Source organism: Alexandromys fortis, unplaced genomic scaffold (genome assembly GCF_014885135.2).
Source record: "Alexandromys fortis isolate MF-2015 unplaced genomic scaffold, M_Fortis_MF-2015_v1.1 scaffold_129, whole genome shotgun sequence".
In the NCBI taxonomy this organism is placed as follows: Eukaryota; Metazoa; Chordata; class Mammalia; order Rodentia; family Cricetidae; genus Alexandromys; species Alexandromys fortis.
This window is the reverse complement of record NW_026068022.1, coordinates 3334646-3361225: the sequence shown is the minus strand read 5'-3', so window position 1 is coordinate 3361225 and position 26580 is coordinate 3334646. Positions and strand designations below refer to the sequence as shown.

General features: G+C 49.4%; 1 protein-coding gene and 1 long non-coding RNA gene across 2 annotated transcripts in view; one reads left to right on the top strand and one right to left on the bottom strand.

Moving 5' to 3' along the window:
* LOC126514479 (uncharacterized) overlaps positions 1–3648 on the top strand; it is an 11332-nt gene extending 7684 nt beyond the window's left edge. Inside the window, exon 3 of the long non-coding RNA XR_007595580.1 lies at positions 1243–3648. This is a non-coding gene — a long non-coding RNA (uncharacterized lncRNA). The remainder of the gene's footprint in view (positions 1–1242) is intronic.
* Positions 3649–3793: 145 nt separating this feature from the next.
* Positions 3794–26580, bottom strand: part of Trim66 (tripartite motif containing 66) — a 60768-nt gene continuing 37981 nt past the window's right edge. Inside the window, exons 11-21 of the mRNA XM_050163401.1 lie at positions 24413–24574; positions 12013–12531; positions 11673–11865; positions 10309–10369; positions 9702–9873; positions 9090–9379; positions 8855–8981; positions 8036–8110; positions 7694–7846; positions 7049–7297; positions 3794–6161 (exon numbers count right to left, since the gene is read on the bottom strand). Of these exons, the coding sequence (XP_050019358.1) occupies positions 6102–6161; positions 7049–7297; positions 7694–7846; positions 8036–8110; positions 8855–8981; positions 9090–9379; positions 9702–9873; positions 10309–10369; positions 11673–11865; positions 12013–12531; positions 24413–24574 (2061 nt within the window). The 3' untranslated portion in view covers positions 3794–6101. The remainder of the gene's footprint in view (positions 6162–7048; positions 7298–7693; positions 7847–8035; positions 8111–8854; positions 8982–9089; positions 9380–9701; positions 9874–10308; positions 10370–11672; positions 11866–12012; positions 12532–24412; positions 24575–26580) is intronic.

The window sequence follows — 26580 nt, the reverse complement described above, 5'->3', positions numbered from 1 at the left end:
GCCCGAAATAACAACACACAAACTGTATTCATTTAAAGAACTGCTTGGCCCATGAACTCTAGCCCTTACAGGCTAATTCTCGCACCTGGACTAGCCCATTTCTAATAATGTGTGTAAGCACCCCAAGGTGCGCTTACCGGGAAGATTCTAGCCTACATCCATCTTCATCGCGTGTGCCTCAGAGAGCAGAGCTATCGCGTCTACCCGGGAGAGCTGAGCATGGCGTCTGTGTTCCGGAGAGCAGAGTCTCTCCAGGAGCAGAGCAGAGTCTGACCTCACTTCCTCTTCCGCCCAGAATTCTATTCTGTTTCCTCCTCCCATCTATCTTTTAACCTATCAGGGCCAGCCAAGCAGTTTCTTTTATTGCTCAGCCAATGAAATTAACAGATTGGTATATGACACTCCCACATCAAGGTAGAAATCATGGAGGAACGCTGGCTTGTTCCACCTGCTTGCTCAGCTTGCCTTCTCATAGAACCCAGGACCACTTGCCCACAATAGGTTAGGCCCCTCCCAGTTCAATCCTTAATCATGTCCATAGGACAACCTGTTGTAGAAAATTCCGCAATTCAGGTTCTTCTTCCCAAGTGACTCTAGTTTGTGTCGAGTTGACAAAAATTAACTAGCATAAAGGTTGAGAGTTCAGCCCACTGAATAGGAACCTTGACATTCACTACAAACTATCCCCAGCAAACCGCTAGCCCCTTAGTGCAGCGTGAGCAGAGACGGCAGTGAGGACCGTCACTGTGTCAAGAAGCTTCATCTTGTTCCTGTTTACATATTTATTCAGCTTGGAGAATTGCTTGGTTTTGGAGGAGGTGTTTAGTGTTTATTTTGAGACAAGGTCTCACTGCGTAGCCCAACCCAACCTACAAGGGCAATCCTCCTGCCTCAGCTTCTCTGGTGCTGGAATTACAGGTGTTCTTTCCTGAAGTGTCTTTGCCTGGCAATGAGAAGTGGGTTCTCATGAATGTGTTTCCCTAACTACGTCGGGCTTGCTGCCTGCATTTTGAGGAGGAGGCTGCACTCATGCAGTGAGAAGGCCTTCTTTAGCTCATGCCCTAACTGATTTGGAATCCAGGATCCAACAGGAGATGGAGCAGGTTCAACGATTTCCACAAAAAACCACTCTAGGACAGAATTGCTGGGAAAGGAAAGTGCTGTGTTTTATTTGATTCTGAATGTGTGGGTCCATTTAACATCAATTATGCCTCCCCTTAAATTCCTTCCTTCTGCCCCTAGCCCCATGTCTTGGAAAGACACAGAAGAAACATGTCCAGACACTGGCGAAGTGTGCAGCCTGAGGTGTCGGCATACGGCACAAGAAACAGCACCACCAGTGAAGACTTCCTTCAAAGTAGTGTGGTTCGCCGGTAGAGTTTTTCGCCCTGTTGGTTGGGACTTCTCTAGTTGGCTCCCCATACCAGAGCGCCTCTGTGGCCTGGGCTCCATAGTTGTCAACTTTCGAGCTGCAGAATCTGAGCAATCCCTAACTTTATAGATGAGGGAACTGTACCCCAGGTCACACAGCCCCTCATTTACAATGCCCAAATTGAGGTTCTCAGACTCTCAAGTCAGATGTCCTTCTACAGTATCTCCAAGAAAGCAGCTACCATCGGAAGCCCCTTTCCGGTAGCATCTGAAGTAAGCAGATGGGGGGAGGATGATCAACGCAGACGAGAAAGTCCTACGGGAGGGGTCTAGCTGAGCTAGAGGAACCACGGCACTTCCCAGTCTCCCCTCCCTCAGAAAGTAATCATGACACACTCCCACCCTGCCAGGACTCTTCCTGTTTGCAGCCATGAATCAAGCATGAAAGCTTGCCTTCCCATGATCCTCGGCTCCCTGCTGACTGAGGCAGGTTCCAACTGATAAGTCTCACACTAGTGAGCTGTCCGTCAGTGTGGGAATTTAGTTGAGCCAGATGGCAGATTGCAGGCTGCAAAATCCAGCCCTCACTTAGGCTAAACCAATGGGGCTCTTAACAAATTGGCTGGTCTCTCTATGCGCTCCTGGGAGTAACAGAGGGGAGGCCTCACAGATGCAGAATTCTCTGCAGGTGCTCATGACGCTCCTGAGCTCGCCAGAGGAGAAGCAAACCCAGGAAGAAGGGGTCGAAAGCCAGAGAGGAGGAATTGGGGGCAGCTATGATTCTGCTTGCTTACCCAGACCCTGGAGAGGAGAAAATGGCGACAGCCAGGCACATCCCTCCATCTAGGTCTCAAACAAGCTTAGCCTTTGTGGCTGAGATAAAGATGGTGCAGCAACCAGGACTGTCCTGAAAGACGGAGTGAAAGGCGTGGCACGCGAAGGGAAGGGTGGGCCAAGGGGGGGACTTGCAGGGCTCCAGACAGCTGGGAAATGAGAAGCATTCATTGCATTTGGCAACTGCGTGGTCACTGGTGCCTCTTACGAAAATCAACAAAAGACCGGAGATGAAGAAGAATCAAAGAAAAATATTCTTTTTGTTGTTCGTGTTTTGAGACAGGGTCTCACTGTGTAGCTCTGGCTGGCCTGGCACTCACTCTGTAGAGCAGGCTGAACTCCCAGACATCCTCGGGTCTCTGCCTCCCAAGTGCTGGGATTAAAGATGTATGTCACCGTGTCCAGCCAAACAGTTTATTTTAAAAATAGAAATGATGGCTAGGGAAAGTGGTCTATGACACAGATGTGACATTCTTGTCTTAATCTTGAAATAACTTTGGTAGGCTGTGCAGAGGGAAGCCAAGGAGAGCCTGCAGAGCCCAGAGGGAAAAAGGCAGAGCCTTGGAGGACATATGGGGCTCAGAGAACACAGAACTAGAAGTACAAGGGAGGAAGTGAGACGGGGCACAGGCACCGGTCAACAAGAAGAAAAGCGGCGGGCAGAAGCCCTCGCCTCGGGAGCTCTCTTCAAGGGAGCGGATGGGAAGTCCAGTCATTGGCTGACAGCAAAGATGAAGGGTGTGCATCAGAAAGAAGAGTAATACAAGTTCAAGGGTTCCCAATCAATACTGAGGATGTGGTTCTGAGTCCGCCATGCTTAGAAGTCAAAAAGGAAGAGAAAGCAGGCTGACGTGAAAAATGGAGACCGTAGAAGAGTTAGTAAAGTCCAAGATGCTGATAGGAACCTATGTGATGGGCCCTGGGTTCACGCTGGGAAGAGGAGGAAATCCTGGAGGAGCAAAGTCTGGGAGAAGGGAGAGGGACACAGTCATGGGGGACACAGTGCACAGCAGTGAGTGGGGCTGGAGAGGAGGAGGCCCCGAAGCGAAGACTCAGCTCAGAAGTTTAATAGTGACCAGGGTGGTAAAAGTGGGAACAGAGCAGAGACAGCTACAAAGAGGGGCCGGCATATTAAGAGGCATACAAAGACCTGTGGCAAAACTAGGGACAGGAAGCCAACGCTCACTGCATTTCCAACAATGTCACCCATGAAGCGATGTCCAAGGAGGGCCTGGTGGCCGCCGTTCAGCAAGGTCCCTACAGCAGGCAGGTACCCGTTACTGAATCCAGGAGGATCAACCTGCCATACTCTGTGAAAGGTTGCTTTTCAAGTCCCTCCTGTACCAACGTTTGCACTAAAATCCCCGTGCATCCACTGAAGTCATCCTACTACTGCGTCTCTCAGCACAGCCAGGAAGAAGACTCTTGTCTTCTAGGGCGGCACACTGCACTGTAACAACCAGAACTCGCTGCATTTCCACTGTGTGACTTTGCCCAGGACCAAAGAGCTTATCTGACCATGGGAATGAGTCACTGCAGGATCCAGTGAAAATGTTGACGAGCCAAAGAGCAAAACTCGCTTAGTGAACAAGTGTTTGGTTTTGTTTTAATTTCCTTAAACTTCCGGTTTGGGTTTGTTTTTTGTTTTTTTGTTTTGCATGCAAAAAAAAATTTAAGATGACTTTAAAAACTTGGTTTTAGGGGAAATTCCATGGGCTAGTCAGTGTAGGGAAGGAATGGTGGGCCAGGGCCTCACTTCCTTGAAGGAAAAGTCATCCCTTTTTCCTATCTGCCCTGTTCACAGGCTCAGAGGGAGCCTCTCAGCACAGAGGGGCTCTGTAGTGGAAAGAGAACAGAGGCCTGGCGACCACATGTGCAAGATCTCTGGGCCCAGAAGCTGATCCTTGTTCTGACAGGACACAAGCAACAAGCTGCACCAGGAGAGGGAAAGCGAGGCTTTGAACCACGCATTCCCATGTCACGGGCACAGTCTACAGCTGATCCAGTCAAGGCCGTTAGGTTTCAGGCTATCACAGTGTTCGGTGGCTTTCCAGGGCCGAACACCATGAAGTATGGCATACGGGCCACAAAAGGAAAGATCCCCAAAGCAGAAATTAGAGACGCATGAAAAGAAGGAAGCTCACCAGGCCAATCAGAGAAAAAAAGATGCAAAACTCCAAAGAGAAGACCTTGTGAACATAAGGAGCAAAGCCTGTGTTCAAAGGTTACCTGCCTGGAGACGAACTGAAGAAGATCCAGCTGCCTGGAGGCAGGCAGCAGGAATGGAAGCCCATCTACGGAAGAGAGCTTGCCATGCTGCTGAAAGACAAGGCAGTGGGCGGGGCTTCGAAGGGAAGCTTTCCCTCAGTCGAGTGCAGAAGGGACGGAGTGCTTTTGTTTGACTGACAGGGAGAGAAGAAAAGCTTTCTGGTGAAAAGAACCTTGCTTCCCAGCAAAAAATAAATAAATAAATGAAAATATAAAAATAAAAAAGCCTTATGAATAATCACTTCCTTAAACTTTCACAAAACCAAAGTCATAGCCTGAAAGTCCCCTGGAATCAGCCATGCCGCACCTCGGGACCAGGCTACTAAGATGCCATCTCCACCAGCAATATAATCAACAGGTCCTTCCTCAGCCAAGCCCTTGTCTAGGCAGAAGCCTGGCCCTGTAGATTTCTCAGGTGCTTCTTCTCAGACACCCTGCCTTCACCGTGGAGATCCATCTACAGAGGATCTACAGTACACAGCTCTATTCCCAGGGCTTCCAGAACGCCTTCCTGCATTCTGTGAAAACTGCGACTCTAGAGTTACCTAGGGTCATGAAAGGATCCTGGTTTCTCACCTCTCAATATCCTCCTTCTCTGCCCTTAGCCCAGAAAAGAGTCCCATCTGTCACCACGGTCTTCTCCAGGCTCCGACAAGAAAGGGTGACCGTGTGTTGGCTGCTTCTGGGCTGCGAGCAGCGAGGCCACAGTTCTGATCTTTGGTTGTGCGAGAAAGTAGAGAAGCAGAACTTGGGCAGGAGAAGAGGCCCCGCACAGCACACTAGCTGCAGGCTGTTCTGGCTAGGGAACCTGTACCAGCAGCCGATGCCACCTCACTTCTCCCAGGTAAAACCCAAGATGCAGATGTAGGACAGAGGCTATCGAGGAAGAACCGCTGACATACACAGTGGCCACTTCTGAGAAGGTAGCTTCTCAGGTGCTACTAGCCCAGAGTCAGGACACAGAGGGACAGACTCTGAAGCTGGCACCGTCTGAATGTGAGTGAAATCCGGTCTCTGCACAGCCACCTAACTCAGGCGAGAGTGCCAGCCACACATAGCACTTCACAGTGACCACCTAACTCCTACTGGGGAAAGGGGGCATGGGAAGCAAATACCCTGAAAACCGTTAGAACCCAATTAGGCACCAATTGAGGCCTCGAGAAGCCTCCACTATTCTGCCGGAGGCAGATGCCTCTGTCCCAACAGGACGCAAAGGCAAACAGTGACAGTCTTTGGCTGTGCTGGGACAGGGGTCACACACCTGCCATACATCCAAACCTCGCCTCCTTTCGTGTACCCGCTTCTAAACCAGGAGTTCAGACACACACAGTGCGGTGCTCCTGAGCCCTGGCTGCTGAGAGGTGAGCGGAGTCGGCCAGGTCCTCCTGAGCCGCGAGAGGCATGGAATGAGGAATGCCTCCCTCTTCCCTGTTCTCCTGAAATTGCTTTATGGGGGATGCACTATGGCTCCCGGATAAATGCTAGAGATGCAAATGGTGAAGGGAGCATGACCCGCTCAACAAGGCTCATCTCACAGCCACACTCTGGAGAGGAAAAGCTGAAGGGTGGGGAGGGATGGGCGAGAAGGTGGGACGTCGGCCACCTGTGTGCCCGCCTCCTTCCGGCTCTCACACCTGCGAGATGCTGTTGGCCAGACGAAACGACATTTTCTTTGTCTTTTCATTCTCCTGAGAGAAAAGAAAAATTGGAATACTCAAATTTGGATTTATTAAACTGAAGGGGACCAGGGTCAGGACTGGGGTTCCCCCAGAGCCGATGTATTCTACCCTGGAAAGGCAACAGCAGAGCTCACCAAGGGCCCTATGTACCATGTACCAAGTGTTGCAGATAACCAGGGGGTTCTGGCAGACCTTGGCACAGGAGGCCAGCAGCCCATTTCAGGGGAGTTAACAGAATGGCTGCAAGCAGTGTCACACACAGGTAATCCTAGCACTTGGGAGGAAGAGGTAGGGGGACTGTCACAAGCTTAGGGCCCGACTGGTTTCTAGAATTAGTTCCAATCCAGCCTTGGCTACAGAGTAAGACCCTATTTCAAAAAGGAAAGATGGAAAGAGAGACTGAAGGAAGGAAGAGGGAAGGAAGAAGGGGACATGAGGGGAGGGACAGAAGGGAGGGAAGGAAGGAGGGAGACTGATCTTTCAGGTCTACACAGACGAAAGAGCCAGAAGGTCCTAGAAGTGTCTGTTGTAAGCCAGCCCGCTGTTTCCTTCCTATCCAGGAGTTTAAAGGGTCCCTTCTTTCCTCCCTCTGGCCCAGGCAGGACTCAGGCACTGGTATCAGGTGGCTCTCTTTCTATGGGCATTGTAGTCATAGTATAACAGTTCTGAGCTGGGGGATCAGGACACCTTCACCCTAGAGCTGTGAACTTGCTAGAGGACTCCTGGCAGGCACACGGCCCTCCTAACGTCAGGCTTCACTAATACCTGGGGCTGCTGGTCTCCACGCCACCCTACTTTTCTCATACGCTTAGGGGTTGAGAGTGAAGTTTCATCGGCATGACTGCATCTATTACTCGGCGCTGGCTGCTCGGGTGCCCCTTGCCAGTGCCACCCACCTTGCCCACTGGCTGGCAGCTGCTCTTTACCATGTGCCGCCGCCGCCTCTTGGGCTGGATGCCTTCCTGCATGTAGGGAGGCCACGGGAAGCCCTGTGGGGTGGAACAGCCACTCTCGCCGGATACGTCCTCAGAGTCTGAGTCCTCTTGCTGGGACTGGGCAAAGCATTTGTCTGGGTAGATCTCCTTTAGCCAGCCCTCAAAGAATACTTCCAGACAGCGACCAGCCTCCGCAACCTCCGAGTCGGGCTGATGAGGGGAGACAGTAGTGGCTCAGCCTGTTTCTACCAGGACATCTCCTCTACGCCCCTCCATCAAAAGGGACACAGGGAACACAAGCCTGACTGGCCCATCTTAGACTTTCATCCTGAGAGACCTGGAGCATGGCACGTTCTCCTGGGGCCCAAAGTAACCCATTTGGTAGCAGTTCATAAAGTAGAAGTAATCTCAGTAGATACCCACAGTTGGCCAGTCACCACCTCCTCCCATCCTTCCGAGTTCAAGCTTAGGGCCCACATTTGGGAGAGGGCTTTTAAACCAGAGCAAATCCCAGAACTCTCTCTGCTCCAGATGCCCTTGCCCACATCCACCCCCAGCCATGACCATCTCAGGGTCACTGCAAAACAGAAAACAAGACTGACATACATAATTGAACTTAGCACAGTTCCAGAACATGAGGCGCACGTCGGATACTACTTCCTCTGGAGTGGTATAGTGAGCTGGGTCCTTCTTTTGCAGCCTCCTCCGGATAATCGATAGGTCCATGGGCCTCTTGATAATCTGGTAATAATGCCTGGCCTTGGGGAGGGAGAGAAGGGGAGGGGGAGATGGAGGAGGAGGAGTAGGAGGAGGTATTAAAGTAGGGATGGAGGAAGAGGCTTGCTCAAGTCTGATGTCAGCAGGTGCGAGGGAGAGCAGTAAGCAGGAGTGGCCGTGACCCCCAGGTCAGGAAGGAGCGCAGCAGGCAGACGCATGGGGCCTCCTTACCAGAGGGCTGACTGGTTCGTGGAAGGGCAGACTGAGGCTGTTGCAGCACAGAGACAGGACCAGCTTCTCACACTTCTGCAGAAGGCACAAATGGCAAAGGACACACTGTTCTGCCCGCCTCAGTGAGAACTAAAGATGGTCACCCTGGTAACGGTCTGGCTCTGACCTCAAGGGTGTCAGCCACCCTAAGAAGGCAGCTTGGGCTCTCAGGCCAAAGGGCAACTGCTGGGGAAAGGACAATCACATAGATTCCCAGAGGCCGAGTCGTCAGGCATGGCCATGGTGCAGCCTTAAATGGCCCCCTCGCCGCCACTCAGAGCCTGAAGTTCCTGTATTGAAGACTTGGTCCCAGGGCAGCAGCTCAGAGGTGGGGCCCTTGCAGGGTGACTTAACCATGAAAGCTACGGTCTCACGTGGAGATCAGTTCTCTTCTGGAGTGGGGGTAGTGGGTGAGACTTTTAAGGAGTGGAGGAGAGAGGGAGGAAGTAGGTCATCTGGGCCACTCCCTTGCAGGGTACGTACTGTCCCTGGAGGCCGTAAGGGAAGTTCTGTTTTCCCCATGCTCCCTACTGTGCTGTTTCTGCCTCACCACAGACCTGGGGACGATGACGCCAAGTGACCACGGGACGAAACCGGGAGTTTAAATCACCCTGTTCCGCGTTAGTGGATTTTCTCAGGTATTTTGTTACAACAATGTCACAGCTGACTAACAAAGGCCACCCCAAAAAAGGCTTGTCATCCCCCTGGAAAAACCTCAGCCTCTGTAGACACGAGGGTCTGCCTCACACAGGAAACTCTCTTCCCAGAACCCTTCCCTACCTTCTGGTCATACACGCTCAGGCCGGGAGGTGGCCGCACTCCGGGCTGACTATAGCGGGCATTCTCACAGTCGTACTCCATCTCAGGCTGCACCAGGCTGCGGCACAGGGTGCACACCCACTCTCCCCTGCACAGCAGACGAGGTCGTATTAGAACCCAGCAGCCTCCCCTGAAACTCTGCCCAAGACAGGCATAGAAAAGGGGGAGCTGTGGCCTGGCCAGGATCACGACTCACCCCGGGAAGCTAAGCAAGGCTGGCACATGGCAGGAAAGGTGATACACTTTGGGGCAGCGGTCACAGCACAGCAGCTCCCCGCCATTGAGGCACACAGCACAGAAGTCCTCATTCTCGATGGGGGCTGGGGTGCACTTCTTGGCTCCAAGAGTTCGGGGAACGAGTCTCTGCTCTTCAGAAGATGCGCTGTCCACCTCCAGTGGCCGCTGCCCAGCCAGAGATGTGACAGTGACCTTTCTTCCCCCCAGCCCTGGGCCCTGGGTGGCATCAGGCAGGCTGTTCTGGCTGACCTTGGGGAAGAAGGGAGTCTGAGCTGTCGGAGCACAGTACTGACAAATGCTTGGCAGGGATGGGGTGGGTGGGGGAGAGCGACAGAGACTGAGCACTCACTGGGAGGGCTTCTCACTCTGGGACCACAAGCCAGCCAAGTCCCAGCTCAACCACCCTGCCAGATCCCATGCAGCAGAGGACAAGATACGTCCCACCGAGGTTCACAAAAGGCCATCATGGATATTCTACACTTGGTCTTAGCCAAAAGGCAGAGAAGCAATAAGAATATTCCAGAGCAGCAAAGAAAAACAAGATACTGGACCAAGCAGAGCCAAGTGGTACCTTAATAGACATGCTGGAGGACTCAGCTCCACACTCGATCACCAGCAGGAAGCTCCCATCCTGCCTGTTCTGCGGCTTCAGCTTAAACACGGGCATCTCTCCTGATGAGGCCGCGCAGATCTTGAGCCGCTCCAGTCGCACGTAAGGGATCTTGGGCTCACTACTGATGGCTCTGTGGTAAGAGACACACCCTGGGTCGCATCAGGAGCTCTAAATGGCCCCCCAATCTCTAAGTCAGGCTCCTTCATGATCCCACAAATAAACAACCTCCCCAGTTAACCTTTTATAGGTCCACATTTTTGCTCTTGCCAAGATCAACCCATTCAACCCTGTCAAACACTGCAAAGACCCTTGGCACCATCGGTAGTCAAAGAAGGGCTCCCTGAAGAGCAAGGACTGTCACACACAGAGTGCATGTCTAACGGTGCCTGGAATGCTCCCTTAGCTATCCTAGGCTCCCAACCACAGGGATCCCACTTGAGGCTCAGCAGGCAGTAACGGCAAGTATAGACAAATTTCTGCTTCTAGTTCTTCTACAGGATTACTTCCTGTGCCAGCCTCTCAGGCCAGGAAGTTGAGGGTAAGAAGGTTGGCCCAGAGTCATTACCTGATGCTTGGATTCTCTTTTGTATCCGGCTCTAGGGCTCCTTGTTCAAAATTCTCATATTCTAAGACAAAAGATAAACAGCTGTGACATACATTTGTGCCAACTTAGACCTTCTGCTTATTTCTGTTATTTGGACTTTTGTTCGTACATCTGCCTCACAGTTGTCACCAAGTGTGCTCACTCATGGTGGTGACAATCTACTACAGGTCTCCCTCCAGAGAGATGCGGAAAGCCGCCATCTTTTTGGCAAAGATTAGCACAGCGTGCCGAGAGTTAAGAGCTGGGTGAGGCACTGAGCCATCGTCTCAGAGCTCAGAAATAACCAGTTTCCAACACACTCGTGCCACCTCCTGGCATTTTCTGCAGCCACCCCTGGGGCCAGAGCCTCTGCACAGCACAGCACAGGGAGAGGGGCGAGGCACAGACAGGAACTCCCACTTATTAGCACTGGGCTATACACTTTCCTTGGGAAATCTGGACCTAAAATTTTGATTTAATTGCATAAGATAGAAGGTAATTTACTTATGTAATAGGGACCAATAACTTTTTCAGTTGGTCTGTCAGTATAAAGAAAAAAAAATGAGAAAAACAGTCCATTTGGTGGTACCATTGTTCCTGTATGTAGTAAGTGCCTACAGAATAGGCTGATCCATTTCAAAATACTCAATAACACCACACATGAAAAAAATCCTAGGTGGGCAGTGTTTGACTCTAACTTCTTGACCATCCCTTATCGGATGAAACAAACGGCCGATCAACACTGAAATCACCTTAAGACAGGATATTGGTGGACTGGCAAGACAGCTCAGTGGGTAGAGGTTCTTGCTGCCAAGTCTGACATCCTGAATTCAACCCACAGAACCTATGTGGTAGAAGGACAAAAGCCCACCCCCTAAGAAGGAACTGGGAGCCTATCTCCAGTGATCCAAATCCCCTTCGCTACGAGGCACTGCACAATTCTACATGACAGCTAAGTACATGGAAAATCGTGCGGTTACAGAGTAAGGGGTTAAGCGATTTCTCTGTAGTGTTCGTCCCCTACTCTGTGCAGGACAGAGTTGATGTCCTAACTAGATCCATCAGACATACCACACATGTTTTACCAAGGCTAGCTCTTCTGGAGTGATTTCTTCAAGTGTGCCTACAATACAAAGTCAGACTCACCAGGATGTGTTCTATGGGGAAGATTCGAAGGAGGCCCCACAGACCAATGCTGCCCATGGTTAGGGAAGCAGAAGCGTGTATATCACTTCCAAGGAACAGAAGCAAATCCAGCCTCATAAGCAGCATCCCCCAAGCTGAGCCCACCCGCCTGCCTCCACATCTCCTGCTCACATCTGTGGCCAACAGCAAACAAGACTCACCTTTTGGGCGCTGGTACTGCTGTAGAGCAGTAGATGTGTTGGTCACTGGTGCCAGGAAAGGTTTTTTCACGGAAAGGTTAATTGGCTCCTCCAGTTCTGAGGGAATAGCCAAATCCTTGGGAACATCCAGACTGGAGGCTGCGGGGCCTTTTCCCACTGAGTCTGTGAAGCGAGAGCTGTCCTCACTTTCCATCTGTCAAAGGGGAAAGGTCAACGAGAACCAAGTCAGACATTCTAGCCAACAGCAAAACTGCTGAGCTGAGGCTAAGCCGAGGCTGCCAGAGGCCAACCTTTTGCTTCACCATAAGCAAAAGCTGAATGTTACTTTCTCAAGACCTACCTTACATTGGGCATTCCCCATGAAGGACTCAGCCCCATCCTTGGGGCCCAGGCTCTCTGCAGTTTGGCCAGAGCCAGGACTGGAAGCTGATCTAGTCTCCAGATGTGTGTCAGAAACCGGAGGCATGCCCTGCAGAGGACAAGAGGCCAGACTCGGCGCAGCCTGGGTGTGTCCGGACATTAGGCTGGGCCCAGCCTGTGAGTGGTTGCTTGCCAGGCTTGTAATGGCCTGGGAACAATCGCCCCTCAGGTTGGGCAAGGACTGGAATGAGCCGCGCACCAGGTTTGGCACGGGTTGCAGGTGACTGGCTGGGCTCGGCACGGCGTGGTTTGAGACGCTCATCAGGCTGGACACGGTTTGTGGTGGGCCACTCAGCAGGTTCGGAATTGTGTGGGTGGGACCGGCTGTCAGGCTGCTCACCCTGTGGATCTGTGGCTCTATGGTCCTCGCCAGCCTGGTAGATGACAACTCCATCTCCAGAGTGTTGGAAAAGCCCATGATGCTCACCGAGGAGGAGTGCTGCAGAAAGGGGCATGGAGAGAGTTGGACTGTCAACTGGGAGTGCAGGAAGGGAGGCGAGACCCGTTCCGCAAGAGCTCTGAGATTCCATTTGCCTGTACTTGGGGGCTGCCACTGAGAGCTAAGTCAGCTTATGAAACCCTGTCCCAATTCCCACCACCAAGGAAGCTACTAGGTTATGATACAGAAGTGCAAGCTAAGGTATGGTGTGTTGTGTTGTGTTGTGTGTGTGTGTGTGTGTGTGTGTGTGCAGGAGAGACAGACCGAGAAAAGGAAAGAACCTACCACCTGACCTGAGGTCCACACATGCCCCATGGGTGGTAACCCCAGCCCTAGTCCTGTACTTAAGCAAAGCATTAGTCAGACTTTCTAATCTCACATCTCCAGCCTTGCCTAATACTGTCTGTGGCTTCCCTTCCTTCCCTTTAGGAGATATCATGGGATACTATCCTATATAAAACTGGCCAGAAGTTATGAAAACCTCGAACTGTGATCTGCTCCAGAGCTGATCCCTTGAAAGCTTGCCAAGGTTCCAGGGAACCCAGCTCAATTCCAGAGCCTGCGGCAAGCTTGCAGCTTGTACTAGCATTGACTAATGGATATCATCAAGATAGTGGAAAGTCTCTTCTAGCCCTGGTATACATGACAAAGTCCCTCCAGACCACAGGAAGGGATCTCCAGAGCAATCCTAGCATGGCCCCAACAGATGCGGTCACCACATGGGGTGAGACTGTTCCAAGCAGAAATCTATCTACTCGGGCTCCTGAGAAGAAGGAACTTAAGGAGTTGAAGACATGGGTGATTTCGGTCACTGATTGTATAGTTTTCCAGAATGAAGAAACAGATGTGATGGAGAAGGCAGGAGACCAATTTTAAGTCTAGTTTTCATGAATTTGGAACTTTAATAAGCCTTGTTCTTGAAAAAAAAAAAAAAAGAAAGATTGAATATATACCAATTTGTCCACTTTTGAAAATCAAAGGGAAATCACTAGAGCATGAAGCCCTAAACTTTCAAGATCAGTGTCCCAAATCTGTCACTCTTTCCCCCATGTGTGAAGTGTTCAAATTTCCAGAGGGCAGTAAACACTTCAGTACATTCTCGGGTTTCAATATAAAGGTAATAAAGCTATTCCCTAGTAAAGAAAGATGGCCTTCTTCCCTGTAAATGTCATTCCTGGTTACTCTGCTTCGTAAGTCAGATGCTAGAGGGAGCATCACAGGGGCACTCCAACTTGCTCCCAAGCTAACACCAGGCCCTGTAATTCAGATATACTCATTGTGTCCTTCTCTACAGACAGTGCCTCAATGTAACCTGTGCTCCTGTCTCCCCAGACAAGAGGAGTGGCCTCCTCAGTCTCCTCCAGAGACACCTGGAAACACACACCAGACCACACCATGCCTTGTCCTAAACCCTGCAAGCGCGCTCACTCTCTTCAGGGTGAGTGCAAAGATCCCGGAGAGACTCCCAAGACCCAGGTGAGCCCTGCCCTCATCCTTAGCAGTTACAAGTCAGAAAACAGCCCCTCCCCATTCTCCAGGACCCAGGCCTTCAGACACTGCCTTTAGCTGCTGCAACAAGTCAGATGCCCCTGGCAGCCCTCACCCTGTCCAGGGAGTCTGCCTTCTCTGTGCAACACTCTCCTTAATCCAGCCCTGTTCCACTTGCCCTTCTGAGCTCAGCTTCCCACTGCCAGGGTATGTGTGTAGGGGATGTGTGTGTATGCTTGTGTGTGTGTGTCCGCGTGCTTATGTGTGTGTGTGTGCTTGTGTATGTGTGGGCATGTCTGTGTGCTTGTATGTGTGTTTGTGTATGTGTGTGCTTGTATGTGTGTGTTTGTATGTATGCTTGTGTGTGCATGTGTGTGTGCATATGGGTATATGCATGCTTGTGTGCTTCTATGTGTGCATGTGGGTGCTTGTGTGTGTATGTATATGTGTGCAAGTTTTGTGTTTATATGTGTGTTTGTGCGCATATTTGTGTGTGAATTGTGTGTGCATGTTTGTGTGTGCGTGCACATGTGTGTTTGTATGTGTGTTTGTGTGTGCGTGTGTGTGTGCGTAACAAAGGCTCTCTCATCCTCAGTGCAGGCCATACACCACCCCCTTGATGCTCCCATAACACCAGTACTTTCAACCTCATGCACATCCAGGGTACAGCAATCAGACGCTATTGCCCTATGAAACTAAGCTCCGTCAAAGCCTAGACTTTGGTCTGATTTGTTCACCCACTTTATTCCCAAGCCCAGAGGCAGTGTCTGGGTGAGCACAGGACATAATGAGCTGACTGAAATTCTGAAGCAATGCTGTGAGACTGGTGATTCTACAAATGCTGAAGAAAGGGCAGCTTGGTTCCACTCACGACTGACTCCGAGTTCACCCTGAAATCGTGACTGACTTTGGAGAGCTGAAGTTTAGTAACAATTTATTATTTGCAAAGCAATTTGCTGGGGCTTTACACATACCGCCTCAGCTAACCCTCACGGTAGCCACTCAGAGGCTATGGTGAAGGTTAAAAGATGCAATCTCTGACAACACTTAGAATATCTGGTCTGCTACTGCAGCTCCTGTAAGCCCCGACTGCCCACTGTGGTGTTTTGCTGCAGAGGCCTTTGTTAGAAACAAATGAGGCCCAGAAAATCATCTTTAGGTTTTTAATGTTTCCATAAAGCATGATCTTTAATGCTTTCGTTTCTTTTTTTTTTTAATTGTACATAGAAATACAATTGATTGTGTTGATTGACCTTGTACTCAGATTCCTTGGTAGACTCGCTTTGGATTTTCTGTGCACACATAAGATGATGTAAGTAGTGCCATTTCTTTCTCTTCTTTTGTGTTTTTCTGGATGAGTTTGCGCAGCCATCCTGCTGCTGAGGACCCTGTCAGGGTCTTACCCCAAACCAGCAGAGGGCGCTCTCCTAGATATGAGTCCAGCCTGCCCTTCAGACACACTCAGCCCCGGCCTGACTCCACCGACTCCATCAGCTCCTCCCTCTGTCTGGCCCTGTTCATCCTTCCCGCAGCTGCTCTCTCCCCACTTCCGTCCCCTTCTGTCTCTTGTCACCTTCACCTTTTTCTTTTCTTTGGTGTTATCAGCTTTTTCCTCTTCTCTCCCCACCCTGTTCCTTTACTAGTTATCAGCTCTTAAAGTTTGTGTTTCCTTGGTTTATGTTTCTTCTCAGTTTTCAAAATAGAGTTTAAGCGCCTTTTATTTATCTTTCCGTGGAGAAGTATGCTTTTTTGTGTGTTGCTTGGTAATCTTTAGTAAAAACTTTCTAACTTTCTAAGTAGTCTACAGAGCAAGGATGAACGAATGCTCCCAGCAAAGTGAATTAGGCATGGAGCCCAGCAAAAAGGATCAAGGCCAGAATCCAGTAGCCTTCTGGCTGGTGACTGAGTGTGGCCGAGTCCTCCCATGTGTCCACTCGGCTCTGCCTTGGCCCTCTCTCCTTTTTTCTGCTACTGCCAGAATAATCACTTTAGGGTCTTTCATGAGCCTCAGTGAGACTGCAGGCAGCCTTGTCCTCTGCTGGGAGGGAACCATGGGTTCCTGAAGGGGAGAGCTGTCCCTTAGCTGTCCTGGCTGTGCACTACCAGAGCTCACTAATAACCTGCATTTCCTTATCTACAGACAATATCTGGTGATTAACGCATGACTTTATAATATAGAGCAAATGAATCCTTTCAACTGTATTATTCCTCCTTTCTCCACATGACATATTTAATGTAGTTCTGATGTTCATTTTGTCCACCCGTGACAGATATTGAGAATTACATATACACGTAGCTGAGGGTGACCTTGAACTTCTGATCCTTCTGTCTCCTCCTCTCAAGTATTGGGATTAAAGACATATGCCATTAGGCCCAATTTTATAAAGTAGTTAAGGATTGAACTCAGGGTTCTGTGTATGTTCCAGCAAGCTCTTGGTGAGATCCTTGATACTAATCCAGAATCTGTTTAGACCATCCAGCTCATCAGTTGAGTTCTGCATAAAGCCAAATCTCAAAGAATATACTTTATCTGAGGACTTCAAGTCCCTTCTCCCAACTTCTTACTTCATGCAGTGACATATGAGTTCATACAATGACAGAAGAAGAAGGGAGCAGGCAGACTGAGCCACAGCTTATTTTGAAGCAAGTCTGCAGGTGAGCTGCTCCTGTAACTTGTCTCTTTTTTCCCCACACTCATAGCCAGTCTCGAGGAGACCAGTGCTAGCAGAGCAAAGTGCTGTTAGCAGTCCCCAAACCTGGGAACATCCATGGGAGAAGGAACTCGAAAGCAGCATCAAAAGCAACCTAGCACTGACCCCCCCCCCCCATCCTATAGCCTATAAAAACACAAGGACAGAGCTGGATAGATGCTTCAGTGGCTAACAACGCGACTGGCTACTCTTCCAGGGGACCTGGCTTTGAATTCTAGTACCCACATGGCAGCTCACAACTATCTGTAACTGAAGTCCCAAGGGATGCAATGACCTCTTTGGGCCTCAGTGGGCACCAGGCATGCACACGGTACACAGACATGCATACCAGCAAAACACGTATACACACAAAATAACTCTTAAAACATGGGCGAGTGTGCATGTACACACACACACACACATACACACACACACATGCAGGTTCACAAACATGGCATTTCTGAAACCTATATGCACCATGTCAATACTTTTGGTGCTTTCCTGGCTCTGTGGGATGAAGAGCCACCAACCATTTAACTGAAAAGTGCTTGTTTCTAGTGCAGGAAGAGAGTGGAGAACCAAGGGGCTTTCACAGTCCTCTGCTGCCCGTGCCACAAGTGAGGGAGAGCAGGTAGAGCCAGGGAGGAGGGAGGGGAGTCTAACGAGCACGCTAGGGCTGGGGAAGGGCTTGGGAATGAGGTTACACTGTCTGCTGGCCAGGACCTCACTCAGAGAGAGAGTACCTGCCCTCTGCAACACCCGGTGTGGTTCAAAGGTCAAACAAGAGAGCGCAAACGTGCATTTCCTGCCATAAAGCCTCACAAAATCCTGACTTACTATCTGAACAGTTAACAGGGTACCGACATCTCCTCTTTATCACACCTAACACCTTCAGACTTCATGAGGTCTGAAGTTCGCGAGCAAAAGTAAGCTATTTTCTAGTTCAGGAAGAAGAGTCAGCATTTACTGAATGTTTTAGAACTCAGGCTCTGAGGATGAGGGGAGACCACCCTGAACCTAAGAGCCCATTCTTCCCTCCCTTTGTTACCGCCGCCCGGCTTGCCCTAATTGCCCTCCCCTCCACACGTCTATGTTTCCACCTCCTCTGTCCCTTTCTTCCTCTTTGCCGGTCTTCTTACTTCAAGCTGTTTATTGAGACTGAGTCTTGCCACGTGGCTGAGGATGACCTTGAACTTCTGATCTTCCTACCCCACCTCTCAAGTGCTGTGCACAGCACCAGTTCTAGAGGCACTAAGGCTAGAACTCAGGGTTCTGTGCACCTAAGCAAGCACCTGGGTTCCGTCTCAGCTCTCTCTCCTTTCTGTCTGCTGCCTGTCTGCTTGCGGGAGCCGCTCATCTTTCTAACTGTCCTTACCCTTGAGTTGCCACTTGCCTGAGATCTCCCTAACCCCTGCCTCTTCTGTTAGTCACCTGCTGCCTGTCCGTCCCCACTTAGCCACTTCCATCTCCTCTGGAGTTCAGTTCCTGTTGTAGCGCTTGCCACAAGGTATTCTCAAAGCCCAGAGAAAGCATTGTTCTTTCACTTTAACAGGAAGGTAAACTGAGACACAGAGTGATCACCCAGACTTCCCAAGTCCCTCTAGGCCCAAGACTAGGGATTCTGGCCTAGCCTGGGAAAAGTGCTGGCTGGTCTTAATTTTGTGGCGTCGACTAGAAACCTGGTGCCCGAGGAAGAAACTGTGAAATAATAAAGAGACACATAGTGCACATGTCCAGGTTTATTATGAGTCTGGCTCTTCCAGGAAGGTGACATTTCTGGGGCTAAAGCAGGGAAGATGGCGTGGTGTTCCTCATCAACTCATTCCCAGATATCTGAAACATACTTTAGTCAACAACAAAGTGAATTGGTTTAAGAACATTCTTTTGGAAGGGATGACTTCTACAATTTTAACTAGTACATGGTCTCATCTAGCAGAACAAATGAGAATAGCGTGTAAAGGAATGGCTGGAATTGCTAGAGTCCGGGATTGTTTCAGGGGCTCTTAAGAGTGCAGGACTTAACTTGTCCTTCACAATCCCATACGGCGGCCTTTCTCCAGGCGAAGTCACTGTCTTCTTTCTCGAGAGCTTCCGTTATAGAAGTTCTAACTTCCTATTTCTAATCTGTTTATTGCTTAAATGTTGAAAATGAGCAATTTCTTAAGCTGGGCATGGTTGCACAAACCTTAATTCCAGCACCCAAGAAGCAGAGGCAAGAGAATCCCTAAGTCCTGAGTTCAAGGCCAGCCTTGTCTACAGAGATTTTCAGCACAGCCAGGGCTACATAGAGAAATCCCATCTCAAAAAAAAAAAAAAATGGGAGGCTGGAGAGATGGCTCAGAGGTTAAGAGCATTGCCTGCTCTTCCAAAGGTCCTGAGTTCAATTCCCAGCAACCACATGGTGGCTCACAACCATCTGTAATGAGGAGGTCTGGTGCCCTCTTCTGGCCTGCAGGCATACACACAGACAGAATATTGTATACATAATAAATAAATATTTTTTTTTTAAAAATGAAAATAAAAGGAAGGAAGGAAGGAAGGAAGGAAGAAAGAAAGAAAGAAAGAAAGAAAGAAAGGAAGGAAGGAAGGAAGGAAGGAAGAAAGAAAGGAAGAAAGGAAGAAAGGAAGAAAGGAAGAAAGGAAGAAAGAAAGAAAGAAAGAAAGAAAGAAAGAAAGAAAGAAGAGAAAATGGGGGCTTATGATCTCATACATGGTATAATGCCCTGGGTTTGTGGCATCTGTTTCTGTTGCTCCAAAGCTATGCCTGCTTTCCTCTGGTTTCAGGTTGTTCACGGTGGTTAAAATCACCAAAGAGCAGAGAGTTGATGGACAGTAGGAAAGGAGACCAACGACTTGGGAGCTGTGTCTTTTAGACAGTCACAGAAAGCTCTCTAGCCGAGGACACAGGTAAGGATAGGTAATTTACCTTACAGAGGTAAACTGTCATATGAATTAAAGGCTCAAAATATCTGAGTGTTTCAATAGCTTCAGAGAGTCAGGTTGTTTAACAGAAGTTCGCAAAACAGTCGAACAAGGCAGGGGAGGAAGCAACTAACCTGTCTAGTAACTGGTGTCACATGGTGGGGTGTTTGTTTGTTTGTTTGGGGGAGTTTGGATTTGGTGCGATTTAGATTGGTTTGGTTTTTTGATTTTTTGAGACAGGGTTTCTCTGTGTAGCCCTGGCTGTCCTGGAACTCACTCTGTAGACCAGGCTGGCATCCACTCAGGAATCCGCCTGCCTCTGCCTCCTGAATCCTGGGATTAAAGGCGTGCACCACCACTGCCCAGCATGTAATGGCTGTTGATTTTCATAGCAGTGTTGTTGCTCTGATTGCCAGTCAGTGCCCATCCAGCTCAGGGGCTCCTATGTTAACTAAGGCTACTCTGATGCGTAGACATCCCACTGGCAAGAGTCAGATAGGATCACAGGCGACAAAGAGACAAGAACTGAAAAGCACCCAGTGCCCTAGTGATCTGAGAAAAACAAAGAGGTGAAGAGGATCCTAGAGGCTGAGGTGGGAGGACGAGGAAAGGGATAAGCGGAATTCAGTGAGTCTGGAGTGAAAGGCAGTTTAGTGAAACTTAGAAAACCTTGGAGACTTGGGGGAGATGGCCAGAGGTATTTACCCAGGACTCTGGAGGAAACTCTCAGTCTATGAGTAAATACCCGTTTCCTCGTGGACCAGGAGATGTGGGCGCAGGTCTTAGTTTTGATCTGAGAAGGAAATCGTGAGAGAACTAACAAGAGAGCTTTAAAGGGGAGAGATTCAGAGGCAACTGAGGAGTATGCCTCCTACACAAGTAAGCAGATCCTCGCACAGTCCCGCTGGTGCTGATGGGGACACAGGACGTGCCCTAAGAAGGCTTCATCACCCTGAGAACTTTCTGGCTACTTTCAGGGCATGTTATGTGGCTGTAAGATCATAGCTGAGGTTGAGTATCCAGGATCTGGCCTGCAACCCTGTATGCAGGGACTGTTGAAGGCAAGATGTACTTTCTCACATGATTCAGGGTAAGAATTTAAGTGAGTTGTTTCTCATCTGTGGGCTGGAATTTCCTCCTCAGGCTGATATAAATGCCATGCAGCAGTTAAAGGGTTAAATTGAGAGTGCAGGTGTTGAAGTGCTTTGGCGATGGTACAGCTGCATTCCACCTCAGTGATTATCCTTTGTTTATCTGCGTCTTCCTTAAGAATCTCCACCACAGGAAGTGCCTAGTGCTTCTGCATCATTTGGTGGAAATACATCCCAGACTCCCCATAAGCCATGAACAGGGACCTCCAAGTCCTTTTGGAAGAACTAGGGCTACACCCTGTGCGGCAGAGAGCTCTCTTGCAGGTGATGAGGGACTCAGCTGGGTTCTCTGTGGTGCCTGTGGGCTTAGAGGGTGCTCTAAGGATGCGGTCATGGGTGTTCTTCATCAGGTGATCAGTTCCCAAGTATGAAAAGAAGCCATTAAAAATGTCTTTCAGATTCACCAGGGATGTGGGGAGCATGTGCTATGGAGTGGTGACCTTGAGGCTTTTCAGGGTAGCTGAACCAAGGTTAGCGAGTTTGGTCAACAGGCAGCGCTGCATGGAAGGTGGCGGGACGACTGAGAGAGCAGGGCTGCTCCTTCTAGAAAACTCAGTCTAGAACTTTTGCATCTCATCTTCACCGTAAGGTCACTTAGCAGCAACAGGCCCTCTGTTCTAGTCAAAGTCCTCCTAGTGGCAATAGAGTCGGCATGGAATGCCCACAAAAGAGCCTGGTGCCATAGATTCCCTGGTCTATGACCTTCATATGGACATCCCACTTCCCTGGCTCCCACAGACCAGCGCAGCTGAGGAGTGGCTGCAGACCCAAACACTTCTAACAAAGACAACAAGGGGGCTGGATCCTAAGCACTCTCCCCCAGAAAAGCCCAGGGCTACTTCAAAGACAAAATCCAGCAGGTGAGGCGCCAAAATGGAGTCCTCTTTCTCCCACTCAGTACAGAGAGGCCACTGGGCCCAGTCATGGAGCACAGGCTGAGTCAGGAGCCTGTGTTCTAACATTGCCCATAGGCAGCTGTATAACTCTTAGGTGGGTCACTTAATCCCTCTGTGTCTCAGTTTCCATATCTTTCAAAGGGGAATAAGAAAGCGGCCTCCTCATAGAATTGCTAGGATAAAGACACAAGGTGGGGTCATCATGTGAAAACCTGTGCAAATTTGACTTTTTTAAATTCATACAAGATATTATTCAGTAATGAGATGCTAAAAATATTTGGTATCCTCATACCTTTTATTTTACTCAATCCCAGCTTAAAAGCAAATAAATTCCTTCAAAATTAAAGCAGCTTTCTTTATGATATCAGCTGCAACCCAAAGCTCTCTCTGACCCACAATAACAGGCCCTTTTCTGGGAGCCTCAGACATGAGGCCTTCCAAACAGACCATTCTCCTGACCCTTGCCGTAGACCTCAACATGGGCTCCAAGTCACGACAACCAAGAACAGTTCAGAACGAGAAGTTGCCAGAGCCTTCACTAACCCTTTGCCAACCTGCATTCACCAGAATGACCCATGTCCCCTTGTCACTCAGAGAGCCCTAGAGACACTCACACAGGCAACAGTCTCTGTGCTTGAACACAGTTCCAGCCCTTCCTCCATACTGTGTGTAGGAACACGAATGCACCCCACTAAATGAAAAGCAGTGTTTTCTGCATGGCTTTCCCAACACTTAAGCGCCAGCAAGTCCCAGGCTTCCTGTTGAACCGAGGGTATTGAAAATGGCTGCCGTGGGTCATCTTCTACTGTGGTTTCCATGGGAGAGCAACAGCAATTCAAAATAACATCCCTCCTCCCTTCCAATATGTTCTTTAGATACATATGTTCCCATTCCCAGACCAAGACAGACCCGATTTTGAGGCAAAGGACTTTCTCTGTCTCATTTCCTGTCATCAACCAGACACTGAATTCAAAGCTCCTGTCCCCTGATGGCCCTCGAAATCCTGGCTTCCTCTTCCTTCCACGGCTACTTAATTCATTCAACTTCTCTCCTCGCTATTATTCTGATCTCTCTTACCACTGACCTTTTACATTTAATTCAAGTCATATCCCTCCTAGCTGAAAATCCTTCAGCCAACCACCCCAGCCCCAGTGGTGAATCCCAATTCAAGTATAATAGGCAAGGCCTTGCCCTCACTCCATTCCCAGTGCACCCCTGCTCCTGTCAAGCCAAGTCAGCTGAACCCCTAAGAAAGGCCCAGGCCTTCTCTCAACTTTGACCTTCCAAGATTGCCTTCCAAGATTCCTGTCCACTATCTCCTTTCCCCCTCTACTGGCTCAGCTTCTTTACACCTCAGTGTAAAACAGACTTCCGGGAGGTGTCCCGTGAGCAGCTTCCTCTCCCAGAAGGAAGTGCTCCAGGAGGAGGCACCTCGATAATGACTGTAGTGTTCCAGCGTAACTTACTATGGTGTCTGTTTCTCTCTCACCAGACACCACCTCACACGCCAGTATGTGCTGAGCACCTATAATATTTGAAATTCTAGGACACATGTGTGCATTTGTATGAATGTGTATAAGGTTTGTTAACTTTGAATGAATAAATAAATGGATGGATTAGATGGCCCATATATAAGCAGTTAAACAATTAAGAGCTACAAAGGGCCTATTTATGGCACCTGTAGACCAAACCATTTTCAACAGGGTAGATAGGACAGAACAGGACAGGCACAGACAAAAGGCTGCTAGCATCAGAGGCCTTCCAGGTCTCTGAAAGTCAGAAGCTTTCAGCCAGCGTTTTGTTTCTGCCACTGCTTGCTTCCTGAACTTGTCTTCAGTACAGTGAGGCTGCCTGATCTAAGACGGCCCTGCTGGGGAAATGAGGGGCTGTACAGGGAGCAGCGAGCAGAACTAGGCTACAAGCCACTGGGATACCAAGGCGCTGGTGTGCAAGCTTGGAGTTGTAGACTTCAAGACTAGGGCTTTAGAGCCAGGGCTTTAGAGGACCAGGAAGACTGAGACACTGGGCCCAGGCAGGCAATTAAAGGAAAGGGCCCTGGGACACCGGCTAAGGTGGAGGACATGGCCCAGTGCTGACAGTCCAGCTAGAAGGAAGACAGAGTGGAGAGGAAAAGAACACGGGAGACAGACAGCTCAGGAGTGTGGGGCTGACGAATGGATGCTACGAGAGGCCCCTGATAGCTCATCTTCCAAGGATCTCCATATCCGTAGGTGTCCAACCGCCTCTACAAGGACATCCCTGCTGCAGACCACGTACCCAGCCAATTCTACTGATCTAATTCTAAAACCAATAACTTTGGGTAGTGGAGAGCCACGTCCAATATCTTCCCCCATTTCCACTGAGAAAGGATAACGGCTGTGTACTGGATCCTTAAGTAAAGCTCAGCTCTTCCTGCAGCCGTAAGGCCCTAATCTTCATTTTCCTTCACTATTTGGTGGTGATGCCCACCTCAGACAGACATTTGGAAGGTGACGTTAGATCACGGTCATCAGGTAGCACACACCGTTCTGAGCACAGAACAAACTGACCCTTCCTTCCCCTCCAAATGAAGCCCAGCGGGCCCATGCGGGAGTGCAAATGGAGCCGGGGAAGATCTGCCTTGCTCACTCAGTAGTGGGTTGGCTAGTATCCAGGGACAAAGCAGGGACACTCCTCCCACACCCCATCACCCTCCTCCAGGTGCCTGCTGCCCCGCACTAGGCTGTGTTCGTACCTTTCTCACCACATTTGGAGAGGAGTGCTGGGAGGCGCTGTCCACTGGGGGGACACTGTGAGGAGTTTCTTCCCCGGATGTCTGAGGCAAGGCCGCAGCAGTGTTCTTGTCGAGGGGTAGAGCTGGCTTGGGGCCTTCAGGTGCTGGCGGCTCCTCTGTAACCTAGAAAAGGAATATGACCTTGGATGGGTTCCTACAGAGAATAGCAGCAGGGGCTAAGGCCCACTGAGCTCTGCCCTGTCACTGTTTGCATACCATGAATGAATTAAATTTTCTCAAAAAGAAAAAGAATCTGGGTTGGGAAAATGGCACAGGCAGTGAAGTGCCTGGCACGTGGGGATGAACCACCATCTAAACCCCAGAGCTGAGGTAGTGGGCAGAGAAAGGCTCATTGGCCAGCCAGCCTACCAACCTGTGAGTTCTTAGTCTAACGAGAAATCCTGCCTTAAAATTTAAAGCAGAGTTATCAAGGAAGATAGCCAATGTCAACCTCTGGCCTCTATGAACACAGGCACATAAATGCCTGTGCACCCTCATATACACAACCCCAGACATCCACATATCCATATACCCACACAGACATGTGCATACAATGCACACCACACACACACACACACCTTATCTAATCTCTTCCTGAAACTGTATCCTAATACCATAGTCTTAGAATAGAACCCAAACCATGAATTCTGAGCTAACTCTGCGATGTTCACTTTAACAATGTTAACATGTGGTTTGTGTTTGTTTGGCTGGTTAGTTGGCTAGTTGGGTAGCTGACTGGTTAGTTTGGCTTTGATCTGGACTTATTTCATTACTATCTAGGAATCAAACCCAAGGTCTTGTGCCTGGTAGCAAGCACTTAACCTATCACTAAGACACACCCTCAAAATCTGCAAGAGTTTGTACTAATATTTAGCTGTGGTCCTCTATGAACCCTGGATTCTGCTCTGCCAGCACAGGGAATATTTTACATCTCTTCAAAGGAACTGAGCCTCAGGAGATGACACCTGAAGCATTATCTAAAGTCATTCCTGATGAAGCATGAATGTGAAGCCTTATGTTTGCCTCTCTGGAGATGTGTAACCATAGATTTAAAGGAGACACTACCATGGAAAATGTGAGAAGGGATGAGGACATAGGCTGGAACAAGAGATCTAGAAAAAAAAAGATCTAGAAAAAAATTAGGAAGTATGAATCAAGATGTGAAACAGCAAAGATCCCAAAGACACAAATGCACTCACTCAATCATCTTGAGAAAATAGAGGATCAGCATTCAATTCTCCAGCATTCTCTAAACAGAGATCAGAGCCTCTTCCGTGGCATTATAGACAAACCAGCAGACCTGGGCCTAGTCTTAGCTCTTCCTCTCAACACTCTGTATAGTCTCGCAGCAAACTGCTTGCACTCACCAGCCCTACCGCACCTACACGCTACAGATGGTACCATCTGTTGGTATGGTATTCCATATGTGTGCATAAAACATATCTAGCTTTACAGACATAAAGTCAAAATATTCCTTGGAGTGTTGTAAAAGTGCCAGCAACCGAGGTCTAACGCCACCCTCGTTCTACTCCTTGAGCTCTCTATTTCCCTACTAGGTAAGCCTAAGCTTGAAAGGGTTCACAGACAGGAGCGACTGCCCCCTTATCCTGACCCTGGAAGGGGTCTGGCAACACTCTGATGGCACCATCTCCTGGGCTTGAGTACATGCTGCTGCCCATGAATACATGAGAACCTGAGCTCAATCCTCCAGAACCCACATTAAAAACCCAAGAGTATCAGTGCGTGCCTGTAACCCCAGTGCTTGGAATGTGGAGATGGGTGGATCCCTGGGGCTTGCTGAATGGCCAGCTGAGCTAAACTGGCAAGCTCCTAGTTCAGTTAGAGACTCTGTTTCAAAAAAAAAAAGGTGGACAGCAACAGAGGAAGATGCCCAACATCTAGCTTCTCCGTAGTTCTCCGTAGCTTCTCTCTCTCTCACTTTCTCTCTCTCTCTCCTGTCCTTTCCTGTCCTCTCTTCCCCCAGTACCTTTGTGTTTTCAAAGGTACAATCTATGGACAAAATCCCCAATGTCACCCCAGGGGATAGGGCTAAGCCAGGCCACTCTAGAGAACCCTGAGCCCAGATCTCTATAGACCACGTACTATATCCTCCACAGCTGCTGAGCTCA